At 39.6% G+C, this 26,656-nt stretch overlaps 1 protein-coding gene and 1 long non-coding RNA gene across 4 annotated transcripts in view; one reads left to right on the forward strand and one right to left on the reverse strand.

The window, feature by feature from the left end:
- On the reverse strand, positions 1–26,198 carry ANXA7 (annexin A7). 3 transcript variants are annotated; one of them, XM_002920402.4, is made up of 14 exons: positions 26,049–26,198; positions 19,746–19,800; positions 17,780–17,981; positions 16,685–16,795; positions 16,048–16,112; positions 15,570–15,635; positions 10,896–10,998; positions 10,583–10,677; positions 6,956–7,069; positions 6,550–6,720; positions 4,049–4,219; positions 3,894–3,969; positions 2,482–2,594; positions 1–721 (listed from the first exon to the last, which is right to left on the reverse strand). In XM_002920402.4, the coding sequence occupies exons 2-14, from the start codon at positions 19,797–19,799 to the stop codon at positions 599–601; spliced, it is 1,464 nt and encodes a 487-aa protein (XP_002920448.1). In that variant the 5' UTR covers position 19,800; positions 26,049–26,198; the 3' UTR covers positions 1–598. The 3 variants fall into 3 exon arrangements, with proteins under 3 accessions (XP_002920448.1, XP_011224737.1, XP_019656475.1); XM_011226435.3 differs by having other exon boundaries at positions 26,054–26,155; XM_019800916.2 differs by lacking the exon at positions 15,570–15,635.
- Positions 25,737–26,656, forward strand: part of LOC117802700 — a 47,297-nt gene continuing 46,377 nt past the window's right edge. Inside the window, exon 1 of the long non-coding RNA XR_004626172.1 lies at positions 25,737–26,000. This is a non-coding gene — a long non-coding RNA (uncharacterized LOC117802700). The remainder of the gene's footprint in view (positions 26,001–26,656) is intronic.

Below are 26,656 nucleotides of genomic sequence, written 5' to 3' on the forward strand. Positions count from 1 at the left end.
TTTTAGTAGACATAAAAGTAGGCTATATTTTATTCATATAAACATATAATCCCTTTTTTAAAAGTTGCTACAGGCAATACTCATCCTTTTCCTATGTGGAAAGTTGAGTGTTTATAAATATAGAATACCAATTTGTGTAAAATAAGATGCAAAGTATTCTTCTAGTTCAAAAGAGCCAAATCTTTAAAAAAGTAATACAGTTTTGACATACTACCAACTGTAATTGTCCAATGGACCTACTAGGGCTTTGGAAGGCAGAGTTTCGCAACTTTTTCTTTTATTCAGCTTTATTATGCAGAATTAGAAATTGCTGTGATTTTTATTCAATTTGGGATCCTGATTAGAATAAGAACAGTGATAATTATGCCTTACAAAACATTGCATTATTACTCCATCATTGTGATATTGCTTCACATTGATTATATATAGAGAAAAAAATAACATTGGAATTAAGGCAATAACCACATGTGCAAACCAAGCACAATACCCTGACACAATCCTTAGTAAAAAAGCTCTTCTGGTTAGGTGATGGTTGATATTGCTGCATGCAGGTCAATCACTGAAAGACAGGCTTCATTTCTTTAAAAAAAAAACCCTCCTACTGGCCCACGATGGCCAGAAGCAGCTTTCGGTAATCTCCACTTGTGTCACTTGCAATCATTGTGCCCAGGGTCTTCTGATACATCTGACTGAACATCTGTTTTATTTGTACAAGATCAATCTGCATGCAAGAGATGATATTTTTGATGTTAGAAAACAGCTGTTAAAAGAAAACTGCTATTTATTAGTATTCTTTAATAATGAAAAGAACCTAATTATAATCAAAGTGGGGGGGGGACACCAAGTGACCAACATTCGATAGCTAGCATTCATACCACTGCTAGCATCACCCAGTGAAGGGAGGATTCACTGTTCTATAAAAATACTGAATAAGGGTGGTACCAATTTCATCTATTATCCTCAAAATATTGGTCATTTAAAAACCATTAAAAAAAATAAAACCATTTGATAAGATGGTTACTCTCAAAAACACAGAAAACAACAAGTGTTGGCAAGGGTGTGGAGAAATTGGAACCCTTGTACAGTGCTGGTAGGAAAGTGCAGCTGCTGTAGAAAAAGGTTTGGTGATTCCTCAAAAAAATAAAACAGAACTACCCTATGATACAGCAGTTCCACTTCCAGGTCTATACACAAAAGTCAAAGCAAGGACTCAAGCGAATATTTGTATACCTGTGTTTACAATAGGCAAAAGGTGGAAGCAACCCTAGTGTCCACTGACAGATGAATAAGCAGAAGAAATAATACAATGGAATATTATTCAGCCTTAAAAAGAAATTCTGACACATGCTACAACATGGATGAATCTTGAAAATGTTATGCTAAGTGAAAGAAGTCAGTTGCAAATGGGTAAATATTGTATGATTCCACTTATACAAGGTACCTAGAGGAGTCAAATTCATAGGAAGAGAAAGCAAAATGGCTGCCAGGGGCTGGGGAGAAAGGAGAATGGTGAATTATTATATAAGGAGTATGAATTTTCAGTTTTACAAGGTGAAAAAGTTGTGGTGGTAATGGCTGTACAACAATGCGAATGCACTTAATTTAAGTCACTGGAATGCATACTTAAAAATGGTTAAAATGTTCAGTTTTGTGTTGTGTATATTTTATTACGATTTAAAGAACAGCTCATGCTTAGAAAATTTAGGCCTAAGTACAAATGCACAAAGTTTTTTAAAAACACCACATGATGGTTGTCTTTTTCGAAATGATTTACCTTCTCTACTGTAATTTAGTGGCTTGTTTTCTTTCAAGTAAGAAAGAAGTCCAGTAAATATACAAAGCCAAAGAAAGGAAAGCATTTGAGGTATATTTAGGTAAAGAGAAAAAGATAAATTTTTAAAAATTATTTTATAATTAGAAGGCATGCTAAATTTCAAGAATTTTTATATCCAATAGGTTTAATCTTTCATACAATTTTTTCATTAGCAAAATAAAAACAGAAAGATAAACATTTTCCAACTTGACATAAATCAGTATTCTCCACAGACTAAGTAGGAAAATCTCTCGGCACTGGCTACACTGAGACAGTGGTCTGTTTCACTAACCCAATCCTCTCTCAGGGCATGAGGAGAGTGAACACTGCTTTATACAGGCTCTACCAGCGGTGACAAAGGGAGCTCTTTCTTAACGTCATTCCTAATCACCAGCTGAGGAACTTTTAGGAAATCAACATTCAAAATCAAGTAAGATCAGGGGCATCTGGGTGGCGCAGTTGGTTAAGTGTCTGACTTTTAATTTCGGCTCAGGTCATGATCTCAGGGTCCTGGGATAAAGCCCTGCACGGGCTCACACTCAGCAGGGGGAATCTGCTCGAAGACACTCTCTCTCTATCCCTCCCCCCTTGCATTCTCTCTCTTTCTCTCAAATAAAGAAGTCTTAAAAAAAAAAAAAAACAAGTAAGATCAGACAAGAAAGCCTCACCTCACTTCGAGTGACCACAATCCTAACCAGGGTGGAGTCATCTGTGCCGGCACCTTTCATAGAATAGTAGAGCCTCTCAGCAAAGAAGGCAGGGCGGTTCAGGGCACATTGCACTGCAAGTTAGAGATACTTTACACGTGATGCCTCGACAAAGGTGTCCACGCCCCAGCTTCATTTATCACTCCTAGCCTGCCTTTGATCCTCATAATCCCCTCAGAAATCTTGATTTTTCTCAGCATTCATCTATCTTTCTAACTGCATCAGGCAGGCTACCTTTAATTCTAGAAGATTCCCTCTAGCCAATAAATCCCATTTTTTCTCCATAGATGCAATAGCTTAGATCCTTTACTTTTTTCCCCTTCAAGTAAGAAAATCTGTGACAACTGTGCCCTGGTAATATCTTACTTAAAAGAAATAATGACTGAAATCTGAATTCTAGACACCAAATATATCATTTGGCTGACAGAAGGGTAGGAGATACATTCTAGTATAAAAAACAGACTTGAGCCAAAATTTGAGAATAATAAGCCTGACATTTTCTCTTAGGAAAATTAACTTAGCAAAGTCTCTTCCCGCAGATGGTAGAGATACACTAACTTTACATCATTACTTTAGCTACAATTACTATAGTAATATCTGTAGGACACCCAATTGCTAATACCAATGTGTTCCTAATACTCTCTTCAGTCATATATTCTCCATGAGAATTAAATTTCCATTTCACTGGATATCTCAAAGAACACCGGAAACTTTTTTTTTTTTCCTAAAAGGGAAAAGGGTCTCATTGGACTAAATATTTGAAAGGTGTTTTTTGAGGGGGCTCAGTCAATGGAGTGTGTGACTCTTGACCTCAGGGTTGTAAGTTCAAAACCCATGTTGGGTAGAGAGATTATAAATAAATAAACTTAAAAAAAAAAAAAAAGTGTTTTTGGGATGCCTGGGTGGCTCAGTTAAGCATCTGCTTTCAGCTCAGGTCATGATCTCAGGGTCCTGGGATTGAGCCATGCATCAGGCTCCCCGCTCAGCAGGGAGTCTGCATCTCTCTCTCTCCCTCAGTCCCCTAGCTCATGCTCTCTCGAATAAATAAAATTAAGAAAAAAAAAAAAAAAAAGCGTTTTTTGGGAGCTCAAGCTTAGGGCTTTCCCATTCATTTCAATGGAAATGCTACATCTACTATAATTCTTAATACTCATGAAGGGCATACAGAATAAAGACCAAATAATTTCAAACAAGCCTTTTTGATCACACCACCACCATTCATAGGGAACCGTATATAAAAACATAGGATTTGCTCGGCCTCTGCCTAAGCAGATTCCCAGGAGGCTATATTAATTATCATCACTTAATGGAAACAACTATTCAAAGCCTCTTCATCTACAAACAAAACAAAGCAAAACATAAAAGTATCTTACAGATGGTCTTTAAACCACTTTCAACATGTCCAGAAAATTCACGGGCAACACTACTTAGCAAATCTCGATTAGCCACCTACAAACAAAAAGTATAGGGGTTAAAATATTTTCACAACTTAAAACTGAAGCCAAATCGTCAAAAGAAAAGTTCATACCCTGGAATAAGCCTCCACTGTAGCCTTCAGCTGAGGAAAGCTTCTTGTGGCAAGAATCATGTTAAAGCAAGATTCATCTGTCCCTAGTCTCCCCTCACCAGCTTGATAAAGACGTTGAGCATCTTCCTGAGCCAACTGGTGGTTAACATTCTGGTTCTCATCACGATTTCCCTGCAAAAGAGGGAGGCAGGAATTGCAAAATGTGATACAAGTTCTACTAAAAAAAGTTTTTTTAAACAATCTAGTCACTTTTGGACTTAAAGGGACAATTTATTGAAGATCAATGCATAAAATTTGACATGAATATCTTCATTTCCAAAGAAGCTATACTAGTGTAACTAGTACTTTATTATACTGCCAACTTTGGACTTAATATTTGATCATGGTTTAATGAGGTTAAAATGGGAGGTTTTCAGGGCATTGAGGACAAAGTTAAGCCAGAAAAGTTGCCATTAAAAAATTTATGTATGTATATTTATACAACTCACCCCCTCCCCCAAAAAAGGAAAAGAAAACATCTCTACTAGGAGATATAAACTACCACTCAAGTGAAGAAATTACAATTCTCCTTAGCTGGGATTTAAGATCAATAAGCGTTATACTGAGTTCCACTTTGTATTCATTCATGCAGCTTAAAGGTATAGAGCACTTGTTTTGTGTGAGGCTCTCTTAGTCAGGGTTCTCCAGAGAAAGTGAACTGACAGGATGTGCTAGATGGTAGGGACACAGGAAAGACAAGGTCCCGGCCCTCAAAGGATTTAAGTCAAGGGAGGCAATATACAAAATGGAGGCTTCGTGAACCTCCTTTCCTTCAGCCAAGTGTAATCTTAGATCATGTAAGTTTTACTTTGAATGTATACATACAAATGACACACGAGCTTCTTAGAAGAAGCTATAAATAACTCAAGTTCTGCTAGATTGTGCCAATATGTATACCAAACTCTTCCCTGGGAAGAAAGAGAAAGCCAGAGAGGAAGCTCCCTGAATAAAGCTTAGATGGGCATTTGGTTTCTCTCAAAAATAGAAACACAAACCCAAAATAAGGAAAGGCTGCCCTCTTGAGTCTCCGTGTCTGTCTGAGGAACAAAATGGAGAGATGTTCCTTGAAGGGGAGATGCCGTATTCTGAAGACCACTGGGCACAAGAAATATACAGAAACACATTCCAAATCTGAGGCTAAAGATAGCACATGAAAAGATGTTCAGGAAAAACTCCCCAGATGACTGCCTTTGGACTCAAACACACAACACCAGTCTCATTTTTCTGGGAAGCCATTCCTCTGCTCACTCCCTGAAAGAGGTCCCTTTACTTTGTAAATAGGCCTTGAGTTCTGCATAAAGAGACCCAGCACCTCATATAAAGTCATAATAATCATTCTTTAGTGTTAAATCTCTGTTCCTGCTTTTGTCTTCTTTTTGTTGTTGTTTTTTAATTTTTTTTAATTTTTTATTATGTTATGTTAGTCACCATACAGTACATCCTGTTGTTGTTTTCAAATGCTAATCTACTCCCCTACTCTGTTATTCCATCATAGGTAAATTCAATTTCTTTCCACCCATTTGCTTTCTTTTCTCATGTCCACATCCACTCACTCTGGTGCACTGTTTTCTGCAACTATCTCCCTTTGCTCTACTCTCACATCCCTGTGGACTATCCAACCTTGTGTACTAGCAGGAAAGCCGTAACTCTGATACTGCATGAGTGTTCTGGTCTTCTGCATCATCTCTTTCAAATAAACCCTCATCATCTCATTCTGTAAGTGTGTTTGGTATCATTCCAAATACTCTATTTGGAGAATTTTCTGTCACTTCTTCAGCACATTTGGGAAATCAGAATAAGGAAGGTACTAATCACAACATTTCTGTGAAGTCTGAGAAATGTTTCTGCATTTCTGGCTCTCCTCACACAGTTTTTACCCTATAGGAGTTCCATGGCAGCTCCACATTATTTTCAGTTAATGTTCCAATTTAACTGACAGTACAATGCTAAGCTTAAAGTACAAGATTCATCCCCAGCCTAAAATATAGAACCTCAAGTTGATTTCTGATTCCATATAACTTTAAAGAGGTTAATTTCCAATTCCCTACAAAAGCCAGATTTGCGGGGCGCCTGGGTGGCACAGCGGTTAAGCGTCTGCCTTCGGCTCAGGGCGTGATCCCAGCGTTATGGGATCGAGCCCCATATCAGGCTCTTCCACTATGAGCCTGCTTCTTCCTCTCCCACTCCCCCTGCTTGTGTTCTCTCTCTCGCTGGCTGTCTCTATCTCTGTCTCTGTCAAATAAATAAATAAAATCTTTAAACAAACAAACAAACAAAAAAGCCAGATTTGCAGAAATAAATCTCAATTGTGACTACAAAGAAATTTGTACAATGGATTCTGTGTTACTCCTCTTAAAGGTGGCAAGATCCCAAGAAGGCTAAATACTAATAGGAGTAAAGAATGCTCCCTGGTCATAGAACATGAAGAATGTTCCATCAGCATATATTTATGCTATACTCACCTGGCACATGGATACAAGTAAACGTTCAAAATGTCCTGATGTATCTGACCTAATATCCTTTTCAAGGTCTCGTCCAAATTCTGATTGATAACATCTGACAATTTCTCGGATTTCCTGATTTGTTCTTGTGCACAAAATTTCAATCAATACACGTTCCTGAGTTCCTGCTCCCTATGTGAAATGAAGAAAGGGAGAGTTATACAAAAAAAATACAAAAACCACTGGAAGTAATTAAATCTTACTATTCCATCAAATACTTCTTTGGCCTCTGGATCTGAAAAGCTCTATTTATTCAAATGGCAGAATGTACTGATTTAGCTGTCACTGTAAATTCAAAACTGCCATAATTTGTGGGGTTTTACATTTGAAATAGGATAAGATATACGAAGTAAATGGCATACAGTACCTTCATTGCATTCCGTAAATTCCAGGCATCATAATATGTAGGTGGCATGAATAGGGCAAGGATCAGTTCTTCCATATTTCCACTTAACTCTGATTTAAGGTCTTTGATTAAATCCTGTTTAATTACAATACAAACTAAGTATGCATGCTCTCCAAATTTTGTTGCTTAAATTTTTTTAAGAAAAATATGGAAAAATGGAATTAAGTTGCTTTATGAAAACCTAAATTTCAAACTCGAATAGTATATACTAGAAACAAGTAAATTTATACATTCAAAATTTGTTTCACTCAAGCAAAGATTTTTTTTAATTTAAAAATCAATTAAGTAACATTGTGTGTTATTAGTTTCAGAGGTAGAGTTTAGTGATTCATCAGGTGCATCTAACACCCAGTGCTCATTACATCACATGCCCATCACCCAGTTACCCCATCCCTCCGCCTGACTCCTTCAGCAACCCTCAGTTTGTTTCCTATAGTTAAGAGTCTCTTATGGTTTGTCTCCCTCTCTGATTTCACCTTATTTTTCCTTACCTTCTGCTCATCTATGTTGTTTTTTAAATTCCACATGTGAGTGAAATCATATATTTGTCTTCTCCGACTGACTTCGTTTAGCATAATACAACCTAGTTCCATCCATGTCGCTGCAAGTGGCAAGCTGCAATCATTCTTTTTGATGGCCGAGTAATAGTCCATGGTGTATTTCCATATTTTGGCTATTGTGGACATTGCTGCTATAAACATTAGGGGGCACATGCACCCCCTGGAATCCCTATGTTTGGATATCACTATATCCTCTGGATAAACATCTAGTAGTGCAATTGCCGGGTCATAGGGTAGCTCTATTTTTAACTTTTTGAGGAACTTCCATACTGTTTTTCCAGAGTGGCTGTACCAGTTTGCATTCCCACCAACAGTGCAAGAGGGTTCCCCTTTCTCTGCATCCTCGCCAACATTACAAGCAGATATATTTTATTTATTTATTTTTGAAGATTTATTTATTTGAGGGAGAGAGAGAGAGAGAGAATGCACATTGAGTGGGGAGAGGGGCAGAAGGAGAGGAAAGAGAATCCTCAAGCAGACTTCCCTGCTGAGCAAGAAGCCTGACACAGGGCTTAATTCCTGGACCCTGAGACCATGACCTGAGCCAAAGTCAAGAGTCAGCCATTTAACTGACTGAGCCACCCAGGCGCCCCTCAAGCAAATGTACTTTATTCACTCTACCAATAAACAATAATAAATTCCTACTCTAGTTTCACCACTGTACGAGGTACAGAGACAAATACATGAAATAAAGAATAATTAAGATTAACAAAATGATAAACAAATATTTGCTTTGCATAAAAAACCGTCCTTGTTCTGTACAGAAGTAGGACTCATCATCGTGTTATTATTTGGAAAGATACACATCTAAAAAGAGATAATAGAAGGCAGCCTGTACTCCAGCATCAGATGAGTAAATGGCACATAAATAACCAGCAGAAAAAGTTGAAACAGGGGAAGTTAAACTGGGCTAGAGAACTCAGAGAAAGCTTCTAGTCTAGATCCTGAAGGGTATGTAAACATTAGCAGGCAAAGAGGAAGCAGAAAGAGATTTCAGGCAAGAAGGAGGAACACAAATGAGAAACAGAAACATGGCTCCCAGTCTTGGCTATGCAGTAAAATTTTCTGTGGAATTTTTCTTCACACACACACACACACACACACACACACACACACACGCACACGCACGCACACCCCACAATAATGTAGAGGACAAATACTCAGATTCTGCATGTGTTTTTAAATCTGAAAGGAGATTATGATGCTCAGCTAAGGTTGAGAATCACCAGTATGAGGCAAGAATGAGCAAAGCTCGTTTAATGAAGAGGTAAGATAACCAACTTTCTTGGAGGGGAATGTTCTCATAGATTAGTGAGACAAGAGCTGTAATGATATGCTTGTGTTATTACCTTGAACACCAAGCTAAAGAATGTGGATTTGATTCTGCATGCTGGAAGGAGCCACTGGAAGCTTTCAGGCAAGAAAATGGCACTGAAATGACAACCACAGGCAGTATGGACTGTGACAATAAAGAGACTTTAGAGAAGAACATTTACCTACCAGAACACTCAGGTAAGAATAAAGGCTTGGATTTCAGTGGTGGATTTGACATAGAAGATGTATTTTAAAGGAACCCTTTTACATATTAGATCAATGAGATATTGTCAGTAACTGGATGCTAGGACAAAGCAGTGCCTAGCATATAGTAGGCACTGAGTAAGTACTCACAGACTGATTGGTAAAGAAGAATGTGGAATCAAGGACAACTCCACAACAACTGCTATTTGTATTAACTAATAGGAAGCCTAGAGAAAAGGTGGCTGGCAGCAAGAAAACACAGGCTGTGAATTTAGTTTTAATTCTAAACTGATACAAAAGAAATTCAAGACAGCATAGCACAGGCTAATATGAACTAAAGAGATTCGAACCAAGGAGAATACTTTTGTTAGAGAAATGAATCTGATGTTGAACCTTAAGGAAATCTAGAGTTGGTGTCACTTAATCAGCTTTAAGACTAAAGAAGTGGACCTGGGCCAGGCAGAGAGAGTAAGGCAGAGTAGAATAAGTGAAGTGGGACAAACCAGTGAACCTCTACTCTCATTCTGAGAAAAGTAAACTGGATCCAGAGAATGTTAGGAAATTTTAGGATTCCTATCTAAATGGAAAAACAATGCTATCCACCTCTCCCCTTGATATCTAAGAAGCAACAGCGCTTTTTAGCCACAGAATCTTGCTGGATTTTGTCACTGATCATCCATTCAGGAAATACTTACTAAGTGGCTATTCGTTATTATTCCTGTACTTGGAGCTGAAAATGCCCAGATGAACAGGATATGGTTTCCCTGAGGGGAGCTCATCATTGCAGGGAATAGGCAATGAGATCAGTTATGGCAGAGGTTTTACAAAATGAGACTGGACCACAGTGAAAGACGGAGCAAAATTCTGCCCTGAGAAATGAGAGAAACCTCACAGAGTAGCTGATTCAAGCTAAATCCTGAAGAAGCTGCTTGCCATGAAGAAAAAAAAAAAAAAAAAAAAAAAAAGAGGAAAAGGTGTTCTAGGCCAAGAGAACAACATATACCAAGCATAGAGGTATGAAAGACCATGACGTGTGCAGGGATGGCAAGAAGTTCCACGCATCTTAATATAGGATACATTTAGAGGGAGGGAGGGGAGTGGAAGACGATGCCAAACGCCAAGAATAAGCAGGGGTTGTATAGTAAGTCCTTGAATCCCACTGTAAAGAGAAGACTGAGAACCAAACTATTTCTCTATTATACTGTTTATCTATTTTATATATAAATTTATTATCAATTATGCTATTGTGGCCATAATCTGTTTTCTACTGAGCATCTCTCACATATCAGACAACATATGAGGTATGAGTAGGACTATGAGATCAAGGACTACTCCAGCATTAGAAAGGCTTTTAAGAGAAAGAGTGAACACACCGGTCCTGAGGTCTCTGAAACCTAGTTGTCTCTACTTTGGACCACCAACACTAATAAAAAGACAGTATCCAACCTGACATAAATGTAGAGTCTACAGGCCACTGCTTGTGGCCAGAAAAGAAAAAATATATATATACCTTGCCATACATGGTCTTAAAAGCTGCTTTAATTTTTTGCCTCTGATCATTGGAACGGCTGGCCACAACGTCCACAATTGCCTGCTCGTCTGTCCCTGGAAGAACCATACATGTTTAAGTAAGGATGAATTAATTCTGTACTGGGTATTCCTTGAGGACATCTCTTAGATGCTTACAAGGTGCTTGGTGCCAGATTAAATTGAGTTATGTGCACCGGTGGACACACAAATTTGATTTATAATGTAAAGTTTATTTTTACTTTAGATTCAATCACTCGAAATTGTAAATAAGATTAAAAACCTGTTTTCCTTACCAAAACCCTTCATTGCTTTCCGAAGAATTTCTGCATCTCTCATGGCATCAAAGTTGGCAGCTGGTCGGATTGTTCCTTGAGCTCCCTGAGTCACTGCGGCAGGCTGAAACAAGAGGCATAAAATCCAACTCAGTTATTGCGCTAATCATTACATAATATAAAAATACATCAGGGGCGCCTAGGTGGCTCAGTCGGTTAAGTGTCTGCCTTTAGCTCAGGTAATGATCCCAGAGTCCCAGGATCGAGCCCCATACCAGGCTCCCTGCTCTGTGGGAAGTCTGCTTCTCCCTCTCCCTCTTGCCCTGCTCTCTCTCTTGCTTGCTCTAAAATAAATAAATAAAATTTAAAAATAAATAAAATAAAAATAAAATACATCAAGTCATCATGTTGTACCCCCAAAACTAATATGATGTTACATGTCACTTATATCTCAATAAAACTGGGGGAAAAAGAAACATGAAAAAATATTGAACTTTAGTAAGAGAAATGTAAATTTTTTAAAAAGTCAGGATTCTCTGCTGACAAGAAGACAACTTAAGATTTCCCCAGTCATCACTCTTAGGCAAGGAGGCCATGTTTAAGTTTTAGGACAAAGGATTTAAGAATTTTATTATGAAGGCTCATTCTGGAATAGGCAAGAAAGACCAATCCTCTTCCTGCCAAAAGACAGCTAAACACCAAACTTTCAGGAGATAAAGTCAAGCTTGTGAAACTTGTCACAATCTTCCTATGTCTTGATTTCCTTCTTAGAACAGAAGGAAAGAAAAAAAAAAAAAAAAAATTGGTTCCTGGATAGTGTGAGATGAGTAGCAGTGCTTGATTTAAAGACAATAATATAATAAGGGTTTTAGTTAGGTAGACCTTGAGCTGCCCAATGAGGTTTCAAACAAGCAATATAATATCATTTTTTAAAAGATTTATTTGAGAGAGAAAGAACACATAAGCAAGGGGGAGAGACAGAGGGAGAAGCAGGCTCACCATGGAGCAGGGAGCCCAATGTGGGGCTCCATCCCAGGACCCTGGGATCATGACCTGAGCCGAAGGCAGACGCTTAACCAACTGAGCAACCCAGGAGCCCCCTATGTACAATTTTTCTAACTTTTTTAAAGTCCGAAATTATTTCAAAATTTAAAAAATTTAAAAATACACAGCTAGAAAACAATTCAATAGTTTTCTTAAATTATTCAAATCAGGGCTTGCTTAAGAGAGATGGGATGAATGAAGTGAAATGATAATCCACCACAGTTTCTTAAAACTGAATTTTAATAATATATTTTATTTAACCCCTTATCTTTTTTTTTTTTTAAAGATTTTATTTATTTACTTGACAGAGATAGAGACAGCCAGCGAGAGAGGGAACAGAAGCAGGGGGAGTGGGAGAGGAAGAAGCAGGCTCATAGCACAGGAGCCTGATGTGGGGCTCGATCCCAGAACGCCGGGACCATGCCCTGAGCCGAAGGCAGACGCTTAACCGCTGTGCCACCCAGGCGCCCCTAACCCCTTATCTTTAAAATATCATTTAAAGATGCATTCAACATGATCACAAAATATAAAATGACAATAGCTTTTTAGGCAACTGAAACTGCATTTAAAGTTATACTCTTGAATATAGCAATATGTCAACAACTGCAGGGGCAAAGTAAATGGGGAGAAAGGGAACAGATCATATTTTAGCAAACATTTTTGGGGTCAATAACTTCTCCCACTTACCTATATTCTCACACCAACATTTTCTTCTAACAACCATCCTGCCCTATGAAATTATTTATTTATTTGTTTGTTTGTTTGACAGAGAGAGAGACAGCCAGCAAGAGAGGGAACACAAGCAGGGGGAGTGGGAGAGGAAGAAGCAGGCTCCCAGCAGAGCAGGAAGCCCGATACAGGGCTTGATCCCATGACCCTGGCATCAGGCCCTGAGCCAAAGGCAGACGCTTAACAACTGAGCCACCCAGGCGCCCCAGCACTATGAAGTTTCTAAGCCAGGAATATAAGCAGGGAACTAACAAATATTTGTATAGTGGTTTTAAGAAAAAACTAAAACCATTCTCAGCTGCAAATATTCAAGTATAAATTTTTTTTTTCAACATAAGCCTTCACATGATGAGCCTTATGGTATCAAGAAACTGAGAAAGTTTCCTTTGCTGTAACCACCTTCACTAAAATCCTAAGTAGGGCAAAAAGCCTTTGTTTATAATACACTGGACTAGGCAGTAAGAAACTAAGCCTCAAAATGTACTATTTGATGATTCTCATTTTCTGTTATCCTCTTCTTTCTTAAAAAACAAAAACCGGGATGTCTGGGTGATGCAGTCAGTTAAGCATCTGACTCTTGGTTTTGTCTCGGGTGGTCATCTCAGGGTCGTGAGACTGAGCACAGAGTCCACTTGAATTTCTCTCTCTCTTTCCCGCTGCCCTATCCCCCACTGCGGGGCTCACTTTCTAATAAACGGGGCGCCTGGGTGGCGTGGTCGGTTAAGTATCCAACTCTTGGTTTGACTCAGGTCGTGATCTTGGGGTCATGAGATCAAACCCCAGGTCAGGCTCCCCGCTCAGCAGGGAATCTGCTTAAGACTCTCTCTCCCGGGGCGCCTGGGTGGCACAGCGGTTAAGCGTCTGCCTTCAGCTCAGGGCGTGATCCCGGCATTGTGGGATCGAGCCCCACATCAGGCTCCTCCGCTATGAGCCTGCTTCTTCCTCTCCTACTCCCCCTGCTTGTATTCCCTCTCTCGCTGGCTGTCTCTATCTCTGGTCGAATAAATAAATGAAATCTTTAAAAAAAAAAAAAAAAAAAGACTCTCTCTCCCACTTCCCGCTACATGTACGTGTGTGTGCGCACGTGTGTGTGCTCTCTAAAATAAATAAATAAATCTAAAAAAAAAAAAAAGACTTTAAAAAAAATTCCATTTTTCATCTGTAGGAAAAAATGGATTTGTTTTCTTCTATGTTGAAAGTCTACATTTGAAGTGAATCTTCATCAAAAATACTATCCTCCAGCCATTATACTGAATTAAAGGAAATCAGGGTCTATGTTCTAGAGGTCAAAACTCAAACCAGGGAAAATTTTTCAGCACAGCAAAGCCCACACCATCTGCCACCAAAAGTTCCACCCGTTGACACTCATTTGATGCCAACCTTTCTGCTGAGAAACCAAAATTGGATCAGTCAGGAAAGGTCACCTGGCCCAAATAATTAAGACAGAAATTTTCATCTTCCTAAACACACACACGTACCCTCTACCAGAGGACTTCCAGTGACAGGGAGCTCTCTCTTCACAAGATAGCCTGTTCCACTTCCATGTAAAAGATTTTCCAAAATCTACCACTCTGTAAACTTCCACCTACTGGTTTTAGACCTATCTTAGAGCAGTAAATGTCACACATGAATTGCATGTGTATGTGTGGCTCATTTTCAGTGGTTTTTTTTTTTTTTTAAAGATTTATTTATTTATTTATTTGACAGAGATAGAGACAGCCAGCGAGAGAGGGAACACAAGCAGGGGGAGTGGGAGAAGACGGAGCAGGCAGCCCGATGTGGGGCTCGATGCCAGGACTCGGGGATCACGCCCTGAGCCGAAGGCAGACGTTTAACGACTGAGCCACCCAGGCGCCCCATTTTCAGTGTTTCATGTTTGAAAATTTTTTATATTCAGTCATAAAATGTTTCTAAAACTATGTGCATGCTTAAGCTAAAATAAAATAAAAATTATTAAAATAGTCACAGATTTATAATATGATTAACAATCAACTTCAACAATAAAAAAAGGGGGGGCGCCTGGGTGGCACAGCGGTTAAGCGTCTGCCTTCAGCTCAGGGCGTGATCCCGGCGTTACGGGATCGAGCCCCACGTCAGGCTCCTCTGCTATGAGCCTGCTTCTTCCTCTCCCACTCCCCCTGCTTGTGTTCCCTCTCTCGCTGGCTGTCTCTATCTCTGTCAAATAAATAAATAAAATCTTTAAAAAAAAAAAATAAAATAAAAAAATAAAATAAAATAAATAAAAAAAAGGATTGAAAGCAATTCTCTATGTGCTTTGGAGGAGTATCATTTATAGTATCAGCAAAGCAGCACTGAGTAACAGGGAGACCACTGGTCTGGGAGTCCGAAGAGCTAGATCTACTCTTATCTTTGTCTTTCACTAGCTGTGTGGCCCTGGACAAGTTTCTTCATCTCTCTGGAGCTCAAATTCCTCGAATCAAAAAAGTAAGCCAGAAAGCAGCCAGAGTGTTTCTCTTCCAACAGTGTACTCCCTCTCCCATCCCAGCTCTAAAACAGCTTGGAAATGATAGATCTTTATGAATAAACAGTATGGAAATAAATAAGAAAATCAAGATAAAGCATGAAAATATACTGCTTGTGTTCCTGGTAACTTGCATAGGATATAAAAGAATTAACAAGGAAATTAAAAATAAAACAATATCAAAATAAAGGGCTATACAGAGATGGGGCAAAGATTTGCTATATGGGAGACCTTCCAGGGCTATTGAGAAATCAATTCAACAAACATTAATTTGCTACCACGGTTAAAGCCTTGTCAAGCACTACAGGGACATAAAGATAAAACAGATACAGTTGAGCCCTCGAGGAAGTTGTGAAAGACAAACACACGAGAAATCAGAAAGTAATGAAGGCACATATAGGGGACCTAGTAACTAGTGAACATTAGAAAACCTTACTCACTTCACTGTTATAATCCAAGGAAACAGGAGAGAAAACAGGATAGGAAGGAAAGGAGTCTGTACTGATCTGAAAAAAGAGTAGAATGTTATAAAGGTAAAAACAGAAAACAAATCCACACTTCCTCAAACACTGCCAGAAATACCAATTACTCAGTCACCCAAGTTCATAGTTGTAACTGTCAGCAAGGGAAGAAAAAGAAAACCAATGCCAAGAACCCAAGTGAATCTCTATGAAAAAGTTATGAGTATCATCACCTGTGAGAAGGGACCTATGCTTGTCTTATTATCAGGACACACTTAAAAGCAGATGGACCAAGAGAGCATCAAGTCTACCAGAAGCAAAGATTAGAATCTTAAGTGACTGTCACAGACCATCTCCACTGCTTCATGGAAATTTCTAATATCAGCAAAGGAGTGGCGCCCTTCTTTGGCATTATCCAATTAAACTGGGTGAAATATAAAAATAGGAAAAGAAATACCTGACTTGGATAAGGAGCTTGTCCTCCAGGATACTGAGAAGGCATCTGTCCTCCAGGAAAGCCACCTACACATTAAAAAAATATAGTAAACAGGTCTTATAAGATTTAATTTTTCAAAACAGCAGTGACTATTATGAATATGGAAACATATGAGAACATTCACACCATGTTATTCACTAGGATAAACTTTTTAATATTATAATTCACTGAAATGAAAACCAACTCTGGTCATAAGAACCAGAGTTCATGTTCTACACAATTTAACAAATAATACCTTTTTTCCATTTAAACCCTCAAACAAATTCTGATTCCATCTGGAAAGGATCTCAGGACATAGTTCTGAGGGTTCAGGAGTGGTACAGGAGTGAGCAGAGAAGCTCCTAAAGGTTTTGCCTTTTTGACTTCGGAACAGATTTTTTTGTAATTGAAAAAGTGGGTCCTTACTTCCATCTTACTGATTAAACTTTTCCATCAAATTAACCTATTTCATGAAACCATGTATTTAAAATTATTCATACAAGTACTTAGAATGAAGTTTAACTGAAGGCTATCCCAAACATAAACTAAGTTCTCTAAATGCCAATTGAAAAATTTTAAATAGCACACTATTGTTTTTCTCCGGATAGTTGGTACCTACCAGGTAGTGGGATCTGTGCTGGGCCACCACCATAAGACTGTGAGGGGGGCTGTGGATAGCCAGAAAAGCCTGCTCCCCCTGGTGGGGCTCCAAACCCTTGACCTGGAGGAACTAGAAATAAAAGAATAAATATGGTGACAGTTCTTATGATTGAAGAGTAAAGTTTAGGAAAATATCTACTAAGAACAGTGGGAAAAATAGGTTATTAATACTATAACAGCAGTCTCTTTTGGTCTACATTCAACTTATCAATTTCTTCTCCATTACAAAATTTTTACTTCATTTGCCTGCCTAACTGACTTAGAATACAAAAGTGCTAAGCTTTTTTACCTTTGAACAAAGCCGTCTTAAAGATCACAATCATGCTAACTGAAATATCTTAATTAGTTCTTAAGATCACAATTAATTGGGGCGCCTGGGTGGCACAGCGGTTAAGCGTCTGCCTTCAGCTCAGGACGTGATCCCGGCATTATGGGATCGAGCCCCACATCAGGCTCCTCTGCTATGAGCCTGCTTCTTCCTCTCCCACTCCCCCTGCTTGTGTTCTCTCTCTTGCTGGCTGTCTCTATCTCTGTCGAATAAATAAATAAAATCTTTAAAAAAAAAAAAAAAAGAAGATCACAATTAATCAACAGGACACCTGGGTGGCTCAGTCAGTTAAGCGTCTGCCTTCAGCTCAGGTCATGATGCCACAGTCCTGGGATTGAGTCCTCCATCAGGCTCCTTGCTCAGCAGGGAGTCTGCCTCTCCCTCTGCCTGCCACTCCCCCTGCTTGCTCTCTCTCTCTCTGAGACAAATAAATAAATAAAATCTTAAAAAAAAAAAAAAAACCAAACTGTTATATATTGGTCCTTTATTACCATGAGATTTATTCTTTTTCACAACAGAATTTTTAAGACTGTTCCCTGCTTTCATGCTCCCTAAGAGCCTTTATCCTTCTATCTTGCCAGACAGGTTCTTACTGTCTTTGGTAGAGAGTAGGCTAAGAGCATCTCTGACCTCATACAAAACAAGCAAGAATGAAGAGGATTTAAAAAAAGGAAAAAGTGGTACAGCAATCCCAAATCATCACTAAAGCCACAACCCATTACTCACCTCCTGGATAGGATGGAGCGCCCCCTGCTGGTGGAGCACCAGGATAGCCTCCGGGGGCTGGGTAACCTCCAGGGGCAGGGTAGCCTCCAGCTCCTGGGTAGCCACTTGGGGCTGGTGGGTAGGCACCTCCTCCCACTGGAGGAAAGCCGCTAGGATAAGGATACTGACCCGGAGGGGGAAAAGATGACTCCTGACCTGCAGGCTGAAAAACGAGAAAAATTTACAAATTAATGTGATCACATAGAAATATGACCCACCTAAAAAAAGAAACAGATAACTGTTAAGGTCTAGATTTTCTCTTACATATTAAAAATCCCATTAAAAGTCTTGGTATCTTATACTAGTTTAACAGTATACTAGCTTGTCAGAACACTTGCTTGTCAGAACTCAGTTAAATTTAATTCTACCTGTGATGGGCAAGAGGGATCTGTTTCTCTATTTGGGAGTAAGAACTAGACTCTTCACAAACCTCAAGGCTTCAAGAAAAACTAACAAAGCTCATTAGTTCCTTTGTTTTTCTAGCACCTGGAAATATGAGAAAGATACAGCTCTCTACCCTAAAGAATTCATAGCTCTCTTGCAACACACCTGAACCTGTTGAATGAGAAAAAAAAGAAAAAAGTGACCCAAGTCATACATGGGGTGTGACATTTTGGAGCCCAGTTCAGACTAGACAATGTCTAAGAGTGGCAGAGATTGTTACATGCTCACTAAACTTTCTCCTCTGGCCATAAAGCTAGACTACCTTTCCCAGGCCTCCTAGTAGTTAAGTAGAACCATATGACTGAGTACTGGTGAATGAATAAAGATAGAAGTGATGTACACCACTTCCAGCCTGGCCCCTAAAAACCTCCTGTGCAATCTTCTATACTCTCTCATCCTCTTTTCCTTCATCTGCCAGGTGGAAGCAGAGCATCCAGTGGAGGACTCCAAGGCACTACAGGATGGTAGAGCCAATATGGAAAGAGCCTGGGAACCTGGAAGACTACAAGGAATAAAGCCTCCTTGATTCCTCCCACCCTTCCACCTTCCCGCCACTGACTTCTAGGAACTAAAGTGAGCAAGAAATGAGTTTGTATTGTGTAAAGTCACTTAGATGTTAGGGTTGTCTGTTTCAGAAATTAGCCCACACTGACAAAATGGTAGCCAGAGTCCAGTTCAGTATATAGGGGCCTGGGAACATATTCATAATTCTCAACACTCCTATGATAAATTCAGGAGAGCTACATATTCATTTTACATAAGGATACACATTATCATTAGCCTGCATAGGCCTCTCTTTGTATTCTCCCAGAGTTAGAAAGACTTATACATTCATGAGTATAAAATTGAAATGAGTAATTCTTACTTAAATGTCTCAGCTATGAGTTTAGTCCTCATAGTCCAGACATCAAAAAGGCAGAACCTAGTAGCACATTAATAAAATGAAATAAAAAAATAAAATGAACTTCAAATACTAAAAGTCTCAGAACTATAAATCCAGGGACCTTTAATCCACTGCGACTTGTTATCTCAAAGTCAAGCCCTTCTTAATTATTTTAAACCTTCTAACACAAAGTTTAAAAACCAGTGACTCATGGGATAGATTTAGCTTACATCCATGTTTTCTTGGCTCATATAAAACTTAACATTTAAAAAAATTAATCTCCCAATTTAAAAAAATGGGGCAATTTCACATCAAATCCACATTTCTGGCTTTACTTGAAGAAATGTATCAGCAACACTGAGTCTGCCTCCCAGCATGGCTATATCGGGCTACAGTGGGTAGCTGCTGGCTTTCCATAAGTGAGGCAAGTGCCCTCTCATTCCTCCATAATACCTGCCTTAACGCACTTATTCTACCTCTGGGCAACTGAGTTTCTGACCCCTCCTCTGGCATACCTATAAGATCTGTCATGGGCTAGCCCTATACAATGCCTGTTCCAAGTACACAAACTGTTTTACTCTTATAAGCAGCAATACTTACAGGATATCCAGGGAAAGGTGGGTAGCCTGTTGGGGGATAGCCTGGGTATGACATTCTGTAACAATAAAAAAAAGTCCTCGTAATTTTTTATAAGGGTTAAGTCCTTTGAAGATATATATTGTCACAGGGTTTTATACAAAATATATCTTCTTTCAAAAGAGTCTATCAGGCATTCAACAGTTGGATATTAGAGGTTTACAAAAAAAAGTTTATAAAATGCTTCTTCATTTCACCATTCACATCGACGGAGTCAGTATAGCATAGTAAATGTTCCAACTTCATTCTCCTCATACCATACAATTTGTCATATCTGAATACTACCAGTATTATTTGTGGAATACTACCAGTACTATTATATATGGAATATTTATGGAGTATCTTTTAAGCCAATTAATTTTTCACTTAAATTTATTTTATGTCTACTTTATATCACTTCCATAAATGGAAAACTTATGATAGTTTCTTGAGAAGGTAATATTAAAATGAACATGTGACTATTAAAACAAAGGCTTTTCAGGTGCCACAGATATCCCCTGATTTGGTGATGTAACACATGGGAAACAATGGTTAAGAGTTAACATTCTGTAGTCACACATACATTTTTATAAACTTCTGATTAAGTTTCAAACTTAATCAAAAGTAAAGTTAATAGTATAAGAAACCCCACAGACTCAACACTCAGCTGCAGTAATTACTAATTCATGTCCAATTTTTTTTTTTTAAATATTCCAGTACTCTCATTTATTCCCTACCACACTGGATTATTGTGAAGCAAATCCCAGACGTTCTGTCATTTTAACCTATACATACAGGTATACATACCTGCAAACCTAACTTTAATTAACAAGGCTGTTTTTAAAATAAAACCATAATATCATCAATGTGTCAGTGTTCCAATTTTTATGGTCTTTTAAGGATTTTTTTTAAATTTTTTTTTTATTATTATTTTTTTTTATTTGACAGAGATAGAGACAGCCAGTGAGAGAGGGAACACACGCAGGGGGAGTGGGAGAGGAAGAAGCAGGCTCATAGCGGAGGAGCCTGATGTGGGGCTCGATCCCATAACGCCGGGATCACGCCCCGAGCCGAAGGCAGGCGCTTAACCGCTCTGCCACCCAGGCGCCCCAGGATTTTCATTTTTATTTTGTACTTATTATGGAAAATTCAAAGATTTTATTTTTATTTATTTTTATTTTTTAAAGATTTTATTTATTTATTTGACAGAGAGACTGGCAGTGAGAGAGGCAACACAAGCGAGTGGGAGAGGAAGAAGCAGGCTCCTAGCGGAGGAGCCTGATGTGGGGCTCGATCCCAGCACGCCAGGATCACGCCCTGCGCCAAAGGCAGACGCTTAATGACTGTGCCACCCAGGCGCCCCGGAAAATTCAAATATTTTAGAACAGTGTTAGATTGAACTACATGGCATTACTGAAATTCAACTGTTTTAACATGCAAATTTCTTGTGGTTCAACCTGATATAATGAATGTTCATGTAACCTTCATGTTCAGTTTCAACAATTATCAAGTTATAGTTACTTCTATTTCATTTGTACCCTTCCCTAGATTATTATTTTTTTTTAAAGATTTAAGAAAGAGAGCATGGGGGTGGGGGTAAAGGGAGAGGGACAAGTGGATTCCCCACTGAGGGCAGAGCCCACCGTGGGTCTTGATCCCAGGACTCTGAGATCATGATCTGAGCCAAAGTCAGCCACTTAAATGACTGAGCCACCCAGGAGCCCCTTCCCTAGATCATTTTAAAACAAATACCCAGACATCATATCCCTTTACTCATAAATATGTCAATATAGTATCTGTAAAAAGAGGACTCTTTTCAGCCATAGTTATTTATCAACATTGTACCTTAAAAATTTAATTTCCTAATATCAAATATCCAGTCAGTGTTCAAATTTTCCCAAATGTCTCAAAATAATTATTTTTAAAGATTTTTTTAAATTTAATTGACAGAGATAGAGACAGCCAGAGAGAGAGGGAACACAAGCAGGGGGAGTGGGAGAGGAAGAAGCAGGCTCATGGCGGAGGAGCCTGATGTGGGGCTCGATCCCACAACGCCAGGATCACTCCCTGAGCCGAAGGCAGATGCTCAACCGCTGTGCCACCCAGGCGCCCCTCAAAATAATTTTTACAGTTTGGTTGCTCAAATCAGTATACAAATAAGGTCCATATAGTCTAGTCAGTTGCCATGTCTCTTAAATCTCTTTTAAAAGCCACACCCCTATTTTTTTTCTGTGCAGCTTATTTGTTGAAGGAACCAGTTTGTCCTAAAATCTCCCTCTATTTGAATTCTGCCAATTGAATCTCCATGATAATCTTTAACAGTTATTTACTATAAATTTGTAGTCAGATCTAGAAGCTTGATCAGATTACTTTTTTGGCACAAATACTCAAAAATATTATTTGTTTCTATCAGGAAACACATAAATGATCAGCTGTCTCTTTTTGTGGCTGATAATCAATGCCTAGATCTAATTCTATCATTTTTTCTTCATTTATTATCTGGAATCTTTGAGAAATCTTTTTATCAACTATATGGTTTTCCTGAAGTACAATCTATATTGAGGGGTGCCTGGGTAGCTAATTTGATTAAATGTCTGACTCTTGATTTCAGCTCAGGTCACGATCTCAGCGTTGTGAGATTGAGCCCTGCATTGAGCTCCGCTTTGGGCATGGAGCCTGCTTAAGATTCTTTCTCTCCCTCTCTTAAAAAAAAAAAAAAAAAAAAAAAAAAAAAAAAAATTAAAAGTTTTTTTTNATTTTCTTCAAAAGGAGCTCATTTCTATTTGGAAATGCAAACAATAACTGAATATCTGATAAGAAATTATTACATCTTTAGGTGTCACATTGGTAGTATGATTTTTGTGAAGCATCTGATCTTTTAGATACACACTGAATATATATAAAATGTTATAATGTCTGGGAATCACTTCAAAATAATATGAAAGGGTTGGGCAGGAGTAGAGATGAAACTAGATCATCATGAGTTGATTATTTATGCTGGGTGACAAGTACACGGGTATTAAATACACTCTTCTGTCCACTCTTGCATGTTTAAATTTTTCCATAATAAAGTTTTGTTTTGTTTTTTTAAAGACAGAGCATACAAACCATAAGAGACTCTTAATCATAGTGAGGAAACAAACTAAGGATTGCTAGAGGGGAGGAGGGTGGGGGCATAGGGTAACTAGGTGAAGGACATTAAGGAGGGCATGGGACAGAATGTACACTGGGTGTTATGTAAGACTAATAAATCACTGAACTCTACCTCTGAAACTACTGATATATGTTAATTAATTGAATTTAAATTAATGAATAAAAGACAGCTCATGTAAAACAAATGCAGCCAGTGTGAACCAAAAACCCATAAATATACACATATATATGTATGTATGTAAATGCCTCTTGCATTTGAAGAAAACATTACTAACCTAAAACAAATGCAAATAAAGAGGCAAAAAACATTCAAAATGATACTCTTTCATAGCATGACCATATCTAAAAAACTATTGGTGATCAGATATAATATACCTGGCAAATATATCTATATAAAGTCAAATAATCACATAGTTAGCACCTACCATAAAACACTGTACTAAGATTGGAAAGTAACCGGATTATCAAAGGTTTAAACTGTTTTAAAAGGTGATGGATACATTGGCAGGGAAGTTGTATATCATTTTAAGATGGGCACTCGTCAAAACAGAATGAGGAGTATATTAAGATAGAAGCCAGCTAGGAGGCCTTCAATATTGGTGTAGAATTAAATACTCATCCTTCCCCACCAGATCACTCTTAATATCCCATACCTAACCAAGAAACAGACTCTTAACTAGAGAACAAAGTGATGGTTACGGTGCGGCGGGGGGGGGGGGTGTTAAACAGGTGATGGATATTGAGGATGGCACTTGTGATGAGCACAGGGTGTTGTGATGAATCACTAAATTCTACACCTGAAACTAATATTGTAATGTATGTTGACTGGTCGGGATTTGAACAAAAACTTCGGGGGAAAAAAAAATCCCGTATCTGTTACTAGTACCACTCATTACCTATTGTTAAGTACAGTAAATAACCCAATGTTTCCCTTTTTCCTTTTTATAATGCCTCTCCTACTCCTCCTGTAATTTCTATTCTCATGGCTGTATCCTTAGACCAGGTTTTCATCACTTAACGCCTATTTTACTAAAATTACTTTTCTATTTATGTCCTTGCATATACTCTCACACTTACAATTTTCCTGAAATGTTCCTCTTTCAGCATATCACTCTTCAGGTCAAAACTCCTCAAAGACTGCTGCTGGAGTATCAAATGAAAATTTCTAGGCCTGACATTCAGGTCTCCTTAGTACTGGCTCCAATTTATCTATTCACTTTATCTTTTACCAATAGCTAACCTCCAGTGTGAAATCTCTACCACTTGAACCATTCCCAGCATGCCTTTACTTCAGCCAATGTTATTAACTGACTTGGCCCTCACACCTGGGCTCACTCACCTTCCCTGACTTATCAAGCTCAAATCTTCTCTCTTCCGTCTTTGAACAACATATTAGATAAAACAGTACTTCAATTGTAATGTGTATGTGAATCACTTGGGGATCTTGCTAAAAATGCAAACTCTGCTTCAGTAGTTCTGAGATGTGGCATGAGATTCTTCATGTTTAACTAGGCTTCTAGGTGATGCTGATGTTGCTAGTCTGAATATTTTTTTTAACTCATATGAACCATCTCTAACTCATATTAAGTGGGGGTAAAAAGGCAAGGTGAAAACTGTATAAACTGCCAACTGTAAGTGTAGAAAATACATTTATCTGCTTCTATGTATAAGAGACAATCCCTGAAAGTATTCTCAAAAAGGCAGAAACTAGTAGCTGCCTCCACAGAGGCCAGCTGAGGCATAATGAGAAGGAAACAATTTTCAAAGTACTTTCGGCCCTTTTGGAGTTGCGCATGTATCATCTATTCAGAAGGTAGATTTAAAAATCTTTTAAAAAAACTAAAATCCCAGGGTGACTCAACAAATTACTCATTTTGCCCAAGGAATAAGACTATACTGGTAAACAAGAGCTTTTATTTCCTTTTTAACATTCTCCATCAGCAACTACTTTTAAAAGACTAGAAATCATTCTTGGTTCTCCAAACCATCTCCACCCAGTGAGTCAGCTACGAAAAGGGGTGGGTCTCACTACAGGAGTCTCAAGATGGCAGGAAGCCCAGGAACACAAGAGGCAGCTGTTGCATATTTATGAAACAAATAGGAAACAGGAAAGGCAAATGAAGATGGCCAACAGGAGCTACTACAATTTTCCAAAACTTGCCTCTTGGTGGGGAAGTACGATTTAAATCAGTCGGCAAGGGCCAGCCATGACTTCTGGGACTGGGCAGGCAGCCATCACCAGTGAGGGCTGAAAAGCTGCTTAAATTTGGAGCGGCCAAAATTCTCTCTTCTACCTGCCATCTAGTGCTCGAAACTCCTTCCCGGCCCGAGAGGTAATTCATTACGCTCTTATTAGGGCAGACTATCAGATCAGCTCCTATTAGATAGAAGATACTAGGTAGTTTAAAGGCAGTTGGCACTTTTCATTTCTGTCACTTTTATGGTGGACATCAGCCACCTTCTGCTGTATAGGTAGTGTTCGCTCAGGACGCACGGCCTGATACCAGCACACATCTGCTGCTGTTCAGGGAACAGGAATCAAATCTGGAATGCTATTTCCTAGTTTCCAAGAACTATAAACGTATTTACTAGTTTCCAAGAACTATAAACTATAAACAATGTACAATTTTAGGCTCAGGCATTCTGTCCCAGGCTTAGTGAAGCACGGGACAACTTTCCCAAAATCTGCTGTGTCACCGGAAAACCTAGTCACTAGCCAGACGGCTTTCGTTGCTCCTTGCTGGTTTCCCTACTCAGACTTCCTTGAGGTCACTTCAGCAGGGCCATCCTCTGGCCTCAGTCCCTACACCTGTGGTCCACCTGCCTGCGCGCGGGGTGTCACTGCTCCCTCGGATCTCCGGACAGCGGAGGGGCACACAGGCCGGCCGCCTCGCCTACCCTACCCCCAACGCAATGCGCCTCCGCCCGAAAGCCCCCCCGCCGGGGACCCAGGGTCCTGAGACACACACGCCGAGACGCCCGCCGCCCCGGAGGCCCACAGGCACCTCTACCGAACCCGTACAGCGGGGACACACGCGGGGCCCCGCCATCTCCCGGACCGCGCACCTCAGAGCGGGCGTGAGCGAGGTGACCCGGGGAAGGGGGGCAGAAAGGGGAGGGGGCGCCGTTTCTCACCTGACCTCGGGGAGCAGCGTCACAGCCCAACCCTGGTCGCCAGCAAGATGGAGCCGGGGGAGGACCCGGGGAGGCGGAGCGCCGGGGGCCGCCGCCCGAGCCCGTTAGGATCGTTGTGGCAGCTGGGAACGCCCCTGCAGCTGGAGGAGGGGGGCGGCGCCCGGCTCGGCCCCGCTCTTGCTTTCTCTTAGTCCGCCCTGCGCAGCTCCACCTGCGGGAAGAGACGCTCCTTTTGGGTGGACCAGCCGGTTTTATCACTTTTCTCCGTCCCAAGGCCCATCTCCAATGCCGCTGGGGCTCTCTCAAGTCACAGCGGTTTTAAGGAAGCCCGGAGCCCTTTCCGTGACGGGCGGTTGAGAAGGGCCGCGCACCTGGAAGGCCAGGTGCAGCCTCTCCGCCTCTGACATACCTAACTTCCTCCCTGAGATAAAGACCGTGTCTTTTGTTAGATCCCTATGAAATGAATTAATACTTATTGGGATCCTAGATAGTCAGAACTTGAGATACATTATAATCAAAACCACTCCAGACGGGATGTTGGGTGAGTCTAGGCTCCCCTCACACTAGAGCCCTAACATCTGACACAAACACTAGCATTAAACATCTGA

Source organism: Ailuropoda melanoleuca, chromosome 6, assembly GCF_002007445.2.
Source record: "Ailuropoda melanoleuca isolate Jingjing chromosome 6, ASM200744v2, whole genome shotgun sequence".
Lineage (NCBI taxonomy): Eukaryota > Metazoa > Chordata > Mammalia > Carnivora > Ursidae > Ailuropoda > Ailuropoda melanoleuca.